Source organism: Populus nigra, chromosome 9, assembly GCF_951802175.1.
Source record: "Populus nigra chromosome 9, ddPopNigr1.1, whole genome shotgun sequence".
In the NCBI taxonomy this organism is placed as follows: Eukaryota; Viridiplantae; Streptophyta; class Magnoliopsida; order Malpighiales; family Salicaceae; genus Populus; species Populus nigra.
Genome location: NC_084860.1, coordinates 17816552 through 17832530, shown reverse-complemented (window position 1 = coordinate 17832530; position 15979 = coordinate 17816552). Strand labels below are relative to the sequence as shown.

Sequence of the window (15979 nt, the reverse complement as noted above, 5' to 3'; positions counted from 1 at the left end):
CGAATATCCTTTGAGTGACATTGTGAGATTCAACTTTAATTACCAACTAGAATCTTTCTGATTTTTTTGTGATTTCCTACTTCATTTTCTGATCCTTAGTCTGAGAGTACACTCATTGTTGATTAAATTAATCAAGTTTTTTTTTTTTAATATCAATTCAATGAAACTAATATGACAGTGGTGTGGTGGATGTCCTGAAAATTAAAAATAAAATTAAAAATAAAATAAAAATCACGATAGCAGTAGATAGTAGATACCCCACTTTCTTAAATTGCAAATGGGCTCATATAAGCCCCCAAACTCGTCCATAGATAAGAGAGACTGTGTTTGGGCTCATTGTTTTTTTTTTTTTCCAAAATAAACAATTATTCCTCCTCCTTTTGAAAATAATTAATCAATACTTTGATCGCCTTACATACCACACCACCTTCTCATAGCTTTTAAATACCGTGAGATTTTGTGAATACATTTGAAAACAATGGGCTTCACAATTATTTAAACAATATCAAAATTAAGAAGCTGATTGTTTAAACAGACTTTGTGCTTAAGCATTTATAAAACCGATCTTTAAACGTCCTCATATCATTCAATCCAGTTTATTTTCTAATTAATCTAATATTAAAAAATAACTAAAAAATCTAAAACAAAAAATTAATAATATCTAGTCGATAAATAAACTTATTAAATTTGTTAATCAGTTACTTAGGCTAGCAAGTCAAACATATAATGAGATTACTATTGTAAATTCATAGAAGAATGGATATAGATGAACAATGATTTTTCCATGCCCTTTAGTTTTTGTTACTCTTTAAAGTTCAATAATATAATTTTTCTCTAAAAATAATTTTTTTAACTATATAATAAAAAAAATAGACTATAAAAAAAATCTAATTCAATTAAAAAAAACCCACCAAACTCATAAATTGAGACAAACTAGATTATATTAAAAAACTCGCAAACCACATTAACCTTATAGAAAAAAAAATTCTAAAATTAAATTCTCAGTCATTCAAATATTAAAAGGAAAATAAAATCACGTGTTCAAGTCATGGTTTTAAAACCTGACTCAGCCAGGGGAGTGACTTGGGAGAAGAACTAGGCCAAGTTTAAGAAAAAATAAGGGAAGATAGAAACCCAGGTTGACCTTGCAAGATCTGGTCAAAAACTTGATTGCAACTTGTTTACTATTAATTTTTTTTAACAAAAATAATGTCGTTTTGCTTCTTTTTTTTTTTAAATGGAGTTACAAAATTAAACTCTCAACCATTTCAATATTAAAAATAAAATCGACAATTTTTTTTTAAAAAAAATCATAACAAATAACAAAAAGAAAAGGAGAAAAACCACGTGTTCAAGCCAAAGTTTTAAAACCCAGCAGGTTGACCTGGGAACTAGTCGACCTAGGACCGAAACCTAGCCAGGTAAAAACATGGGTGACCTGGTAATAATCCGGTCATAACCTATTGACTATTTATTTTTTAAAACAAAAATGTCATTTTGATTTTAAAAGAAAATGGGGTTGATCTGGGATGACCTGGTCAAAATCTATAAGCCGAGTCTTGGGTCGGGTATTTTACCGGGACAAGTTTAGAAACTATGGTTCAAGAAACATAAAAGAGCAAAAAATAAAGGATGTATTCTCACTGTTTATCAATATTAATTGTCAAAATTAAATGTGAGAAAACATTGTAACAATCCACAGTATTTTATAAGGAAAATTATAATGCTTTCCACACATACTTTAACTTTTCTTTTAATTGGGTCAGTATGTGGAGTTCATGTTGTTTCAAGGAAATCAAATGGGTTTTTTTTTATTTCCAGTGAAGAATCAGATGGGTTGTTTGTTCCTGGTTAAAAAAAAAGCTTTTATCGGGTAGGGTCATATGTCTAGGTCACTACCAAAAAATTGACAAGCACAAATAGAAATATTGACAGAATTTTAACCGTTGGTAAATTGCAATCATATTTACCTATGGAAAGTTGCCACTTAATTCCTTCGGTATACACCGATAAAGATTTTCTATCGATGTACACCAAGGGAATTACAGTTGGAAATGATGGAATGAAAAATAATAATAACATGTCATTATTATAGATGGTATTACCAATAAAATTAACTCGTTGTTATGATTCGTTGGTGAATCCATATGTAGTTTTTAAGTTATAACATGGCAATCAACCTCCTTTCTCTCCATCCCTACTTATTCTTCTTTTATTTTTATCTATAAAAAAACAACAACCCCCCCCTCCCCCTCCCTCATTTTATCATAAATCAAGCTCTTATCATCAGAAACTAAACCATCCCAACACTCATTTTATCAACATCCCTATTCTAGGTCAAATTTCTTTGAAGATTCCCCACATCAAGTAAGCAAAACTATCTATTTTTTTTTTGTTGTTGTAGATCATTTTTTAAATGTTAATTTTTTGGTATTTTCAGGTGATATATGCAGTTTGTTTGTGTGTTTACTTTTTTTTATAGGAAATTTTTTGTATGATTAGTTCATTTTAAGGTTTGTTTGAAATTTTGAAAAATTGTATTTTTTTTTCTAATTTGATGAAATTGAGTTCAATTTTGTAACTTAGATGTTTTGTAATGAAATAAATAAATGTTTTTTTTATCTTATTGTTAAGTTGAAAATTTCAGTAAATATTGAGGAATTTGAATATTTGTATAAAACTGATAATGATTCAAGGGTATTATTAAAATGGATTGAATAAGTTTGAGTTAAACCAATGATAGCTAATTAGTCGAGTATCGATAATAATTATTAATCATTGATCTATATAGTGAACCCAATAAAAATCAGGTTTATGGTATCATAAACACTATGGTTGATGATTTATGGATAGGTTGTAGTGTATCGACCATTGATTCCTTCAAATCAATTTCAAGCTTCTAATCTCTGGAGTTTCAGGTGGCTATATAAGAACAAGTTTAAGTTGAGATGACGTGGTTTATTGTTAAGACAAAACGACCTACTGCTGAGATGACTAAATTTTGACATTTGTATAGAGTTGTTGGCAAACATGGATAGTCTCGTCTCCTATCCGGTCTCATTAAAGATTTGTCGCTGCATCCTTCTCCTTTAGCACTTGTCATGTAAATGAATTGTATTCAAACTAATAATTTTTAAATTTATAATACATATTTGGTTTTTTATTTTAGTTTTATTTATTTTTTTAGTCTATTTATTTGAATTTTGTTGTATTTTTTTCTAGTCTAGTTATTTGATTTTTTAAAAAGAATATTAAAGAAATTAAAAACATAATAAATCTGTCAGAAAGTTCCATAGAATCCAAAAACATTACATAAAATGCCACTCATTATTATGGATGGAATAGAATAAATCACTCAAAGAATTTACATGATATGTAATCATCAACGGTTTTTTATTGTCGATAATATAAAATAAATCACCAATGAAATTATGCCTGTAAGTTTTTTGGAGCGTGACTTTTCTATCTATAGATCTAAAAAATTATTGACGTTATGTTTTGATCAACAATATCTGTATATAATTTTGTCTGTAAATATTTTCTCCACAAAATCATTATATGAATACTGACGGAACAATCCCTATGTGTAAGATACATAATTACGGTAGTGGATTATATGAAGCTGTATCAGTATACAGCGGCAGCGGTGATCAATTTACCAAGAGGAATTAACTTTACAGTTTAAGAATGATTTTGGAATTGTGTTTAGTTTTTGAAGTATTTTTTATTTATATATATATATTAAAATAATATATTTTTTTATTTTTTTAAAATTATTTTTGATATTAGTACATCAAAATGATCTAAAAGTATCAAAAAAAATTATTAATTTAAAATAAAATAATAAAAATATTTTAATTTTTTTAAAAAATGCTTTTTAAATAAAAAAAGAAGATTTAACTCTGAAATCATTGATTCTTTTGTATTGTGATATTTATTTTATTTTATTTTCTATTTTGGTTTGCAGACGTTGTGATTGGAAGAAACTGTTAGTTGCGTCAATAATCTACAATTTGGGAGGAAGTGGCTGATACATCCATCATAGAGGATGAGGAGGTCATGGAGCTGTCACTGTAGAGGGAAGACAAGTCACCTCCTCATTCTGACTGCCATAGCTAGGGGCAGCGAACCTTTGAGCACGATTGTAGCCAGGTGTCGCTGTCAAGGCCGTCGCCCGTCGCCCCTGTCGAAAGGGCCCCCCTCTAGTCCCCCGTGAGCTAGCCTTCAACATTGTCGTATCTAGAAAACTCTGGGAGTTAGCACGTACAGCGTCTTATCATCTGGAGTTCAAAAAACATCTCAGCGACTTGAAAGAAAAGAAAAGAAAAACAGTGGTAGAATCAATTCCTCTAAAATAATTATTTTTTTCTATGGTGTATATAACATATAGTAACAATAGACCCTCCTTCGAAAGAAAAATCACACACACACACACACACACATATAATAAGACTAGTTTTAATACTTCTGCACTGTATTATAAATTAGATTAAATTTTTTTTACAGAGGTAGAATGATTTTAATTTAGTTTTATTAGTTTTGGAGTTTTTAAAATGATTTTATACAATAAGTTATTTCATGATTTTAACGGTTTTAATTGGGATCTTTGATTGGGATCTTGTTATCGTTTTCTATTTTTAATTTAAATGATTTAAATAAATATATAAATAAATTGTAAAATATAAATTTCATAAATATTATATTAACATTCGAACCCAAGTAAATCTAATATGTCGTTTGCTCAATATTAAAAAACAAAAGGATATCATCTTGATTTTTTTTTTACACCAGTCAAGTTAATTGAATTACATCAAATAACTTTAACATATTTTAATTTTAAACTCGAACTAGATAAGAAATTGGTTCAAGAGGTTTCAATATTAATCCACTCAATCAAATTTAATATCAATATCAAATAATTATCCATAATTTTTTTTTTAATTTTTTTATTCAACCCTCAATGGAACACCTAGTTTTACCCTATATATATAGACACACACACTAAGCCATAAACTCCATCCAACGAATAGGCTTGAACTCCTCCAAAACTCCCAACTTCCAAGGGTTTCGCGTCAAGGCTACAACTTAAAAGGCAAAAACTTGAACGCACCTAGGTATGAATATTCAATAAATACCCAATATATGGATAATGAATATCCATTATATAGATAATGACAACAGATACTTAATGGATATTGAAAACCTGATCATTCAATAAAATTGGATTTGTGTCCTTTAAAATTCAGGTCGAATAAAAAATATAAAAACATATTTGAATATGAAAATTATAATGCTCGAGCTACCCATTTCTCCCCCTACATATATTTATTTAAAAGTGTGATTGCGGTTGTTTTTTAAAGTGATTTTTACTCATAAATATATTAAAATAATATATATTTTTTATTTTTTAAAAATTATTTTTGATATTAGCATATCAAAATAATTTAAAAATATAAAAAAAATATTAATTTGAAATAAAAAATTAAAAAAATTAAAATTATTTTTAAATATTTTTAAAACACTAGGACTTGGTTGAGGGATTAGCGTGAGTGATGGGCAATTATGTAAAACCAACAAGAAAAAGTGGAGACAGACACTTTTGTCAGGTGAGATCAGATCAGGCGAGGCTAGATGTGGTTGTTAGTTAATTCATGGTAGTGTTAGAATCGCTGATGATGATCAATGGCCAGCAATGCCCACTTGGAGAGAGGTTTGGTTCGTGGGCCATCCTTACGTCTTCCACGTGGTCCCATCATCCTCTCTCCACGTTCATTCTTTTCTTTTTTTTGTTCTTTTTTTATTAATCATTATTTTTTCTTAAAAAAGAAAATTATTGTCAACAAATAATCACAATTTTATTCCAACCAGCGCAGCACTGGCTATAAAATTGCAAATTCAAGCTCAGTTTAGAGTTTCTATTCCCTTTTGAATTTTCCCATCATTTCATTAACCTTTCTTCTCCAATCTTCAATTCAAAGCTTTCATCTTTATTTTCATGGATATAAAAAGGTATGTGCTTTTATCTTTATTATTATTCTTTTGAATATCTTCAATAATATCTCACTCTTTCTTTGGATTTGCTTAATTCATTTAAATCTGTTCATGGATAGCAAAATTGAATCATGTTATCAAAAGGGTTATTTGAATTTAATGCAAAGTGTTATTTATTGTATTCAATTTTCCAGATTTTGGACATGATACTGCTGGAATGATAGTTATTTGTTCTTGATCTTGATCTTGATCTAGAGAGACCACCCTTTAGACCTCTAATTTATGGATTTGGAGAGTGAAAGTTGTGCACTTGAATCTGTTGAAGATAATGAATTGACCACCACCACCATCACAACCACAACCCCTGATGGTGCTTTAAGTCATAGAGATGGTGATGATGATGATAACAGTAAGATTAAGGCTAATGGACTATGTTCAAATGGGATAATTCCTGAAACGGGCACGAGTGGTAATGGCGATGAGAATACGATGCCTCGCGATGGAGAAGTTCAGGGAGGTGTGGGAATTGAGCCAGTGGGGAATTCAGTGGATTCACTTCCTTTAATGGCCAATTCTCCGACCATGGGGTCACCTCCTAATATGAAAGGATTTGGCTTAAAGAAATGGAGGCGAATTAGGAGAGATATTGTTAAGGATGCTAGTGCTGGTGTGGATAACAGTAAAGTTTTGAAACGAGTATCCTCTGGTGCTGTGAATCCAGCTAAACCAACAAATTTAACACTGGTTGAGGTCATGCAAAATAGTGAGGGTTCTGTTGGCTCTGCTAATTTATTTAGAAATGCGGCTCTTGGTGATGGGTTTGTGACCCACGGGTCTAATTTGGAATATAGATTTACGGTTGCATCTGCTTTCTCAGCTGGCACGGATTCTGAGAATAGTGAGGATCAGAGTAGCAGGTCCTCAACAGCAGCTAGTGCTCCAAGGGTGAGGCATGACCTGCTTTCAGTGTCAGGGTATGCATGGGACAAGAATGGGGTGAAGTATTTGGGTGGGAAGAGTGGGGGTAGTTCAGCTCAACGGGTACAACGAGAGATGGGATGGGTGGAAAACAGTAAGAAGCCTAGAGGAGAAAGGGTCAAAATCGAGAAGGAAAACTCTCATTCCAGCATGGAATCTGACTCAAGAAGCTCCAACTTTGTCTTTGTGCAGGGTGATTTCTCTGTGACCAGTAACGGAAAGCAAAGTGGAAGGTCAATGAATTATGATGGAGAAAACAGTGATGAAGTTCATGCAGTTAAACAACAATTTAGTGGGGGAGTCCATACTAGTTGTGGGCAGGAGAATGTTGGAGAAGTTGAAGATCTTTCAGAAAATGAATTAGCTGCAGAAGCATCTTGGACAGATATGGGAGAAAAAAGTGATAATCACCAACCCTCAGCAGATCAGGATCCATTTGTTGAATCTATACTCTCTCTCCAATCTGTGCAGAAAGCTCTTGAAAACGGTTGGTTTCACACAAACCTTCATTTTATTATGTGTTTTTACATAGGCCATTTGAGTGCTATCATATATCGTATTGTGGATTGCTAGTTGTATCATACATCATAATTTGTTTTTACTTTAGTTTTTTGGTTTTAGAGTCTGACAGTTCTTTGGAGATTTTCCTGTAAATACTTCTTGCAGATATTTGTCCTGCCTCTTCTCCTAATAGACACATACCTAATTTATAATTGTAATCAGTATTATTCTGTAATGTGATTGTCAAATAATTGAGTTGCATGGTTCTTAGAAGGAAGAGCAGTAGATCAGCTTCCATACTACCAATGGGGTTTTTTAGTTGTTTTAATGGACTTATTTCAATTTGAAGGTAGAAAGATGTATTTTCTAAGGCTAATTCTGTCCATGCCCTCTGTAGCTGTTTCACACTCAAATATTTGTTTTTGCAATCATGCTTGGTATAACTGCTTTGCATGAGAACATATGGTTAGCCAGTCTTTTTTGTGATCTAGAATTTGATTATCATTGTGGCAAGGATGTAAATGCTGATCTAACACTTCAGGCTGTGTTCCAACTGAGTGTTTCTTTCTCCCTTTGTATGTGTTTTTCGGTGGAACTTACATTTTCAATCTAAAACACAAACTTTAGCGTATTCTAATAACAACAATCATCTCCCACCTGCTGGATGCTTCTTTCTTGCCTTGTATGCAATTTACAATTTGGGACTTAAATTTCAAATATCTTTTTTTTAATAGTAGTGAGGTGGTGGGATATCCACCTTTAGACTCGATTAGTCCCCCACCAGCCCAGGCCCAGAGCCCTCCCTGCAAGGGATGGGCCTGACTGAGTATAGGGCTTAAGGCTTCAGCAAGTGGTCAACATTGGGTCTTGCAGTTGGTGGGAGTTGAACCCATACTGCTATTGTTTGTTTAAACTCCACTTACCTTTTTAATCTAAGAAAGCAGATGTGAGGTGATTCCATTGAAAACAATTAATCTCCCTTTTATGCAATCAAAGATTTTCCCATCTGGCAGCCAACAGTGTTGCCTGGAAACAAGCTATGGGCTCGAGTTACTTAGTTATCATTTTGAAGTGGAATTGGCTCCTGGTGTTTACTTTTCTCTCACCTGTTGATACCTATGGAGCAGCATTTGTCTTTCTGTTTATGTTAATGATGGCGTTGTTGTATCAGATTGATTTGTTATGGATGAAGACCTTGTGTCCATTTTCTGCAAGATAAAATGGGATGGTAGCATATTAGCATAATTAACTGAGTAATTTATTTTCTTACAGAGGTTCAAAAATTGGGGGAGATCGGGAAAGTTAGCAGTGTAGTGGAAGATTCCTCTTCAGCTAATCCAGAAATCCACAAATCAAGCTTACCTAACCAGTTTGATTCTGAAAGTATCAAAGAATCAAATTCCTTGGAGTTCAGAGTATTAAGCTTAACGCAGACTGTACAGTACTTGGAGAGCAGACTGGAGGAGGCAAAGGCTATGCTCAAGGTGAAGGAGTTGAGGGTTGCTGAACTGGAAGCCACCTTGAATGGTGACAGGTCACCAAAAGAAGAATCAGCGAGTACTACAGAGTTGCAGCAAGAGAAATATAGAGAGATTGAGAACGAGCTGGAGGGACTATTCAAGCAAAAGATCGAGGCTGAGATTGAGCATTTAGGGCTAATGAGTCTACAGAAGTTGGGAGTTGCTGCAGGCGATCAAATCACCCTATTTGAGGAACAAGAGGCTTTGGCTGGTGAGCAAGTGCAGATGCTGAATAAGCTAGGAGAAGCAGGGAACAAGGCTGCATCTTTAAAGAAACAAGCGGAGGAGTTGGAAAAATACTGTGGGGATGTTTTAGGGACTGAAGAGGTGTTTAAGATGCAGAACAAAGTATGTAAGGTAGCTGCATGTTTTCTCATTCAGTTGATTTTGCTCATCTTGGTTTTTTGGTTTTTAGTGCTGCAGTTATCGCCCTATTGTGGGGTGGTTGTACCCACTTAAGTAACATAGTAGGTCTTTTTTCTGTGTATTCTCAGCATTTCTTAGCAAAGTTTGAGAGTATCATCTAGGGAATGGGATTGTAGTTGTAACAAAGTTTTCAAGTTTCATTGCACACCTGTAATTCATTTCTTCTAGTGTTACTGTTGAGTAAAGCTCTTAAGATGACTGGACTATTATTTTTGTTGCTCCTCTCTTTATATGACAGTGCCCTTTTTTTTTAGTTGAAACTCAGATTGTATTCAGATTACTCTTATACAAGCAGGTATGTATGATGGATAAAAAAATTTATTTATGAGCGCAAGTGGAAATATTTAAATTAATTATGGTAGGATACATTGTAATTCTTGCAACTTAATTTGAGATCATAATGAATCTCCTTCTGCCCTAATTGTTCGAGATTGATCACTTGTGTGCTTAGATGCATCTGCATTTGTTTCCTATAATTTTTCTTTTCATCATCTTTCTCAGTACTTGCCCTAATATTTGGATGGCTTTCAAATGAAGGAAGAGAGAAGAGGAAGAAGAAGCTTGAGAGAAGAAGAAGGGAAGGGAAGGGAAGGGAAGGGAAAGGGTGGAGAAAATCCTTAATAAAAAAAAATCAACAATTAGGTTTATAGCAAATTAAAATAAAATGTTCAGTAATAACATAAATCAAGTCCAATAATTAATCCAAATGAAATACAATCTAGCTAGAATGATGATGGGTTGAGCTATTTTACATGATGATTGAGACAGAAATATAAAAAAGTTAATGGTGTAGATGGAAAAGTTTTAAAACCTGGTGTCATATGTTGACTCGGGATCTAGCTAGGTGCCCTGAGCATCAGGTTGGCTTAAAGCATGCATATATATATATATATATATATATATATATATATATATATATAATAAAACAATATCACCGTTAAGATTTAAATCCACTTGCTATGAAACAAAGCAACAGAAAGACAAAAAAAAACCTAATCAGTCCTGTCCCAATACTTTTTTAGCCATCGAAGAATAACAGAAGGAATCTAAGCCACACTAAAAGACTTGAAGGAAAGCCATACAGGGTTTTGTCTCCTCCCTTTTGATTTAGTGCATTAATTAAAATATTGCTTCTGCTGCTGAATTAAGAAGAATTTTCAAATTTATAGGAATATTTGACTGGTACGTTTGTGTTTGCTACGTACGTACTTTGTATAAAAAGCAGAAAGTAAAACGTAGGGAAAAAAGAGTTTGATTCTTGATGAATTATCAAAAAGTGTTTGCTACTAAGAAGTGTATTAGCATGATCTTCAACCACAAGGGTAAATATTAATAATAATTATTAAGATATTTATTTGTTATACACAAGGGCAACATCTCTCGTCAAGGATATATAGAAATTAAGTAAAGACAAAAGGAAAAATTCGTTGTTTGATGTGTATATATTCTTATGTATCAGCTAGTATTATCTGTATACTTGAAAAAACGCATTGGAATTATACAACTATATATTAAAAATAATATTTAATTTCTTGAATCAAAATAAATAATTGCTAGTTAATCTTGATTCCAATAATCACATGTATAAACCAACTTCACAATGAAACTATAGAATTGCTAGAAATAATATTTAAATTAACAATAACATTTAAGTTTTTGAATTAAATTGAATAATAGCTTAGTTCAGTTTAATCAACATTCACAGCCAAAATCTACCGACAAATTTAATTTCTAAATTTTTTTAAAAATAATGATAATGTTGTTGACAAGTTTAATTCCAAGTACCCAACTTTGATGTTATAAATATTTATATCGAAGACTCACCACGAAGCCCACCATGAAAGACACCACAAATTATTTTTAATTTTATTAAACCCTTAAAAACCCACCTCTTATAAACCATTTTAAGGGAGTATTTCAGGATAATTCTATACAAGACAGACAATTCCAACATCTACGCAACAGTACTCTGCCACCAGCTCTCGAGTGACTGTATCAGCTTTTACATCCTTGAAAGCGTCTAGCCATGGCGATTTTGCAGGAGCGAGCTAGCTATCCTCCTGAGGAGAAGTTTGGTTTCAAACCCCGGCTTGAACAGGAGAAATACGCCATGCCTTGGATGATCCACATCTCAGGTCAAGCTCTGATGAGCACATTGAACTATTCATGCGGTAGAGAGCCCTCACAGCCCAGGCACAATGACGCTGTAGTTACTTTCTTTTTGGGTGTAAAGCAGTGTCAAACGCATTAAGAAAATCTACCTCCAGTTAAGGACATCACATGCTATCCAATGAACAAAGATAAACACCAGTAGCCAATGGAGCCATGGTGGGAAAACATACAGATTAAGAGAGAAACCGAGCCGTGTAAGGATAAGGCTCAGCTCTTAGAACAGACCAAAATCATATTACTCCAAGATTTGACAAGCCAGCTTAACACTTGTATAACTAAACCAACGTATGCGTAGTATTCAGACCGCTAGTCTCAAAGTCTGATATATAATGCTACTGTCAGAAAAAAGAATTTAGTCCAGGCTAGCTGCACATCTGATTGCGAAGAGAAGCAAGCACATTCCAGTCAAAAATAGTTGACAGATCGAAGGTATTGAAATGTTGGGCAACTGCAGGATAAAAGATGCAAAGACTGGAGAATTCCCTATAAACCACAGAGCATCTAAATGGATAAGAATCATCACTTAGAAGAAATTTTTTTGATAGATCACAAGTTTATCTCCTCGAACCGGATTGACACCAGCAGCAAAGTAGAGAGGAAAGCAGGAGGCAACCGCTACGTAAGCTGAACTTTAAGTGTAGGAATTATAGCAAGGCAATAGTGCAAAGCATCCACAAGCACAAAGAAAATCATTACGCAATGTGCAATAACCATGAAGAACTCCTCGAAGTTCACAATGAAAGGAGAGGAGATGGAAAAAATAGTGGATGGAGAAGCAGGCACGTAGGAGAAGTGAGTAAAGATCTACTCTAAAAGGAAGGCGTTAGACCACAGGCTAAATGTTCAGCTAAATGGAGCACATAATCAACCAAAAAAAGTAAATTAAAGCCAGCAAAAGTTCAGGATAAAAAAGAATTAAAGAGGTTATTAATTGTATTAACAATCAAATGCAAGTGTAACACTAACTTGACTAGGAATTTTTCAATCTCCAACGTCAAGTCCCCTAAACTATGTGCATTAATAATCTAATGCCAGTACTGTAACACTAACTTAACTGAGATTTTTTTTGGACTCCAACATCATTTCCCCATAAACCCTCATCTGGAGCCATGTTCAAATCCAATGCACTACCAGGTTGAGGATCAAGGTGACTAACTTGTACACTAGATTGAGGATTGGAATATTGACTATCTGCCCCATTCGATGCCTCATAGCTGGATGCGGAGTCATTATTTTCCGTATCAGCAGTGATGTGATGGCTATTATGTCCTTCATGCTTGTAAACCTTATGAGCAGTGCCATGATAGCTCATATGTCCGCCGAGAGCTTGTCCACTTGCAAAACTTCTTTCGCACAGGTTACACTTGTACTCTTTTCTAGGAGCATCACCAATTATAACGTTTTTGCCTCTCGAATCTTGATGAACCCCACTTACCAGATCCAATTTCCCTTCTTTTTCCCTCTCTCTCTTCCTATTGTGGGCGGCCAGGTGGCCGCCGAGACCTTGGAAGCTGTCAAAAACTAATCCACATTCCCTGCACACGTATGTTCTTTCATGTCCCACTTTGAACTCTGAGGACCTTTTTTCTCGCGTATAAGCAATGCTTTTCATTGGCTTCTTATTCAAGGCAAGTTGATGAGCAAACCTATCTTGGTACTTGGCTAATTCTTCTCTAATACCCTTCTGTTTGCTATCACAGACTGAAGGCCACAGTAGAAGGTTTAAGGCTGCAGCTTCAAGAATGTGATCTGCAAAACTTTTCTTTCTGGCTTGATTTAAAGCAGCAAATTTGAGCTTATTTTTTCTAGATCTTTTCTTCTTGCTATTTCCTGACCAACCCCGTGGGAGATACTCCCTCAAATCGACGGGCTCCACGGACCCTTTAGTACTACTCTCATCAACATCAACATGAAATTCAAACTCTGATTCTGATTCTGAAGAAGAGCAATCATGTACCCTCCAATCATCAGTATCTTCTCGATCCTTTTCGTCTTCCTCCTTCTTGTAACATGCCCTTATATGGCCTCCCCATGATTTTCCACTAGGAAACACTTCGTTGCAAACTGTGCACGATTTAGACATGAAATTGCAGCTAGCATAAAGTAAATCAGACCTGATTGTACGAAGGATATACAAAGTGGTAGGTATGATACACCACTATGATTGTACTGTTAATTTTAGGATTAGATATATCTGAAGTTCGTTTCTGTATATACAAAGACTGGTGAGTTTGTATCTATCTATATATAATCGTGAGTTGGAAGCAAGCAAGGAAAAGCAACCGACTTCGATTTCCTTCGTGTTTCTTGAGGAAAGTCATTAAATTTCAATCGTATAAAGATTTTCCTATATAACCCAAAGCCCACAGAGAAAATTGTGGGCAGTCACGTTGTTTGAGACGATATCTTGTTTAATACGGCGGTTAATTGATTACTCTTACTCCTATATGTTTTTCCTCCTTTGAAACAAGATTTCTTATTACATATAATGACGACAGTTCAGTCCAATCTGAACGAGGTTCGAACTTAGTAGAGTCCGAACTAACGTAGGATTAGAAGAACAGTACTTGCATCCTACGATCTTCTGGTACGAGTTCAAGAAAAATCTGAAGACCAAAAAATCAGGTTTTGGTTTGGGTATAAAAATTGTTATACCCTATCCGAAACCAAGAAACCAACATGAAATTCATTAAGTTTGAAAATTTTATATTTATACCAACAATATATAAAGAAAATTTAGGGTTTCTTTCCAGCTGTCACACTAATTCCTTTTCCCTCTCTTCTCCAGCCAGAAGCATACCCGTGGCGGCAACAGCAGCCCGTCCTCCATTGATATGCTGAAGCTCTGCTAATGCAAACATCTAATCGTTAAACATGCTGCGAGTCGGATTGATTTTTTAAGAAGTAAAAAGAAAATATTAAGAGAATGAAGGATTTTTTAATTGTATTATTAAATTTGATTTAATAAATCAACTTTAAAATCTCACTTTGACTATTTTGAGTTTAAAACTAAATTATCGAGAGTTAGTCTTAATTAAATTTATTAATTTTATAAATTAAAATGCAATCTTAATAACATGTAAAAACATGGCTTAGCTTTTAACAAAATTTCAATATTATAACTTTTTTCATAAAAGCTTGTAAGACAATGATAAATTAGATCGATCTTAATCCCTAAGCAAAGCGTGTCATGAACTCCATTGAGTTTAATAAAAAAAATTATATTTTTTAAAATTATATAGATGATAGAAATATATATTCATGAAATTGAGCACCAGCCCAAAAATAAAAACTTATTTGAGACAGTGATAATCTTAAAGAAAATAAAAAATAAAAAAATTATGCAGTTAATTTCTCAATCAATCCAATATTAAAGAATAAAATCGAGAAAAAACTAATAAAAATAATAAACGGACAAAAAAGCATATTTGGCTAGTGGATGAACTCGTCAAACCTATAAATCAAATAACTCGGGTTAGCACGCTAAACCTGTGAACCGAGTTATGGACTCTAGTAGAATTCTAATTTTTTTTCCAAAAATATTTTTATTTTAACTTCATGATAAAAAAAATATACAATTACAAAATAAAACACCAACCTAATACTGAAATGTTGTAAAAAATAAAGCGACAAATAAAGATAAAAATATTTAATATCGCAACATGAGTAATTTACCTTATTGTATTTAATAATTTTTTCTATCAAAATAAATTTGTAATTGAAAAACATGAAATTTATAATAGAAACCAACACACACATAAAATATATTGAATAAAAAGAATGCAAGGCTGCACATATGAAAAATCTTATAAAAAATCATTATTTTTTAAAAAATTAATCTATATAAAATTAAAAAAAATCACAGATGAATCATACTTACCTCTTTAAAAACTTAAAACATTCAATATTATTAAAAAATCATCACAAACTAATTAAAACATCAACCCGCAATTTATTTTGAAAAAAATCAAAATTAAAAAAAAATCAAGTCAGGTCAAGCACTTGATCCAATCAAGCAACAACATGCACGTGAATCTATATTTTTTTTATTTTAATGGGGCAGACGACACGTTATCTGCCCCATGCATCAGAAGAAAAAAAATTGACGCATCACCTGCATTAACGTCATCTGTTCATTCCTAGAATCTGACCATCGTGAAGGCTGGGAAAACATGGTTTTTTGTTTTTTATTCGAAAACTCATTTTCATCCCCTTTTTTTACCCAAAACACTTAGGAAACACAGTGTAGACCTTGTTAAACCAATTCATAACCACAAAAACATAAACAACCACTTTAAAACTCGAAATCCACTCGGAAAAAAATAATCTTGAGCTCATATATGATTTTTTAAAGTGTTTTCAAGGTAAAAAAGAATATTTAATCTTAATTC

The 15979-nt window shown here is 33.1% G+C and overlaps 2 protein-coding genes across 2 annotated transcripts; one reads left to right on the top strand and one right to left on the bottom strand.

Moving 5' to 3' along the window:
* Positions 1 to 5842: 5842 nt before the first annotated feature.
* On the top strand, positions 5843 to 9669 carry LOC133703500 (WPP domain-interacting protein 2-like). Its single transcript, XM_062128073.1, has 3 exons — positions 5843 to 6009; positions 6186 to 7456; positions 8743 to 9669. Exons 2-3 carry the CDS (start codon positions 6274 to 6276, stop codon positions 9447 to 9449), a joined length of 1890 nt encoding a protein of 629 aa, XP_061984057.1. The 5' UTR covers positions 5843 to 6009; positions 6186 to 6273; the 3' UTR covers positions 9450 to 9669.
* A 2964-nt stretch (positions 9670 to 12633) lies between these two features.
* On the bottom strand, positions 12634 to 14449 carry LOC133702819 (zinc finger protein ZAT9-like). The gene is made up of 2 exons (XM_062127131.1): positions 14389 to 14449; positions 12634 to 13652 (listed from the first exon to the last, which is right to left on the bottom strand). The coding sequence occupies exons 1-2, from the start codon at positions 14447 to 14449 to the stop codon at positions 12634 to 12636; spliced, it is 1080 nt and encodes a 359-aa protein (XP_061983115.1).
* Between the last annotated feature and the right edge of the window lie 1530 nt (positions 14450 to 15979).

Coding starts and splice junctions, on each gene's coding strand:
- LOC133702819 (XM_062127131.1), bottom strand. CDS start 14,449: ATGTTTGCATTAGCAGAGCTTCAGCATATCAATGGAGGACGGGCTGCT. Junction 13,653..14,388: donor GGCTGCTGTTGCCGCCACGG/GTATGCTTCTGG, acceptor AATCGTGCACAG/TTTGCAACGAAGTGTTTCCT.
- LOC133703500 (XM_062128073.1), top strand. CDS start 6,274: ATGGATTTGGAGAGTGAAAGTTGTGCACTTGAATCTGTTGAAGATAAT. Junction 7,457..8,742: donor GCAGAAAGCTCTTGAAAACG/GTTGGTTTCACA, acceptor ATTTTCTTACAG/AGGTTCAAAAATTGGGGGAG.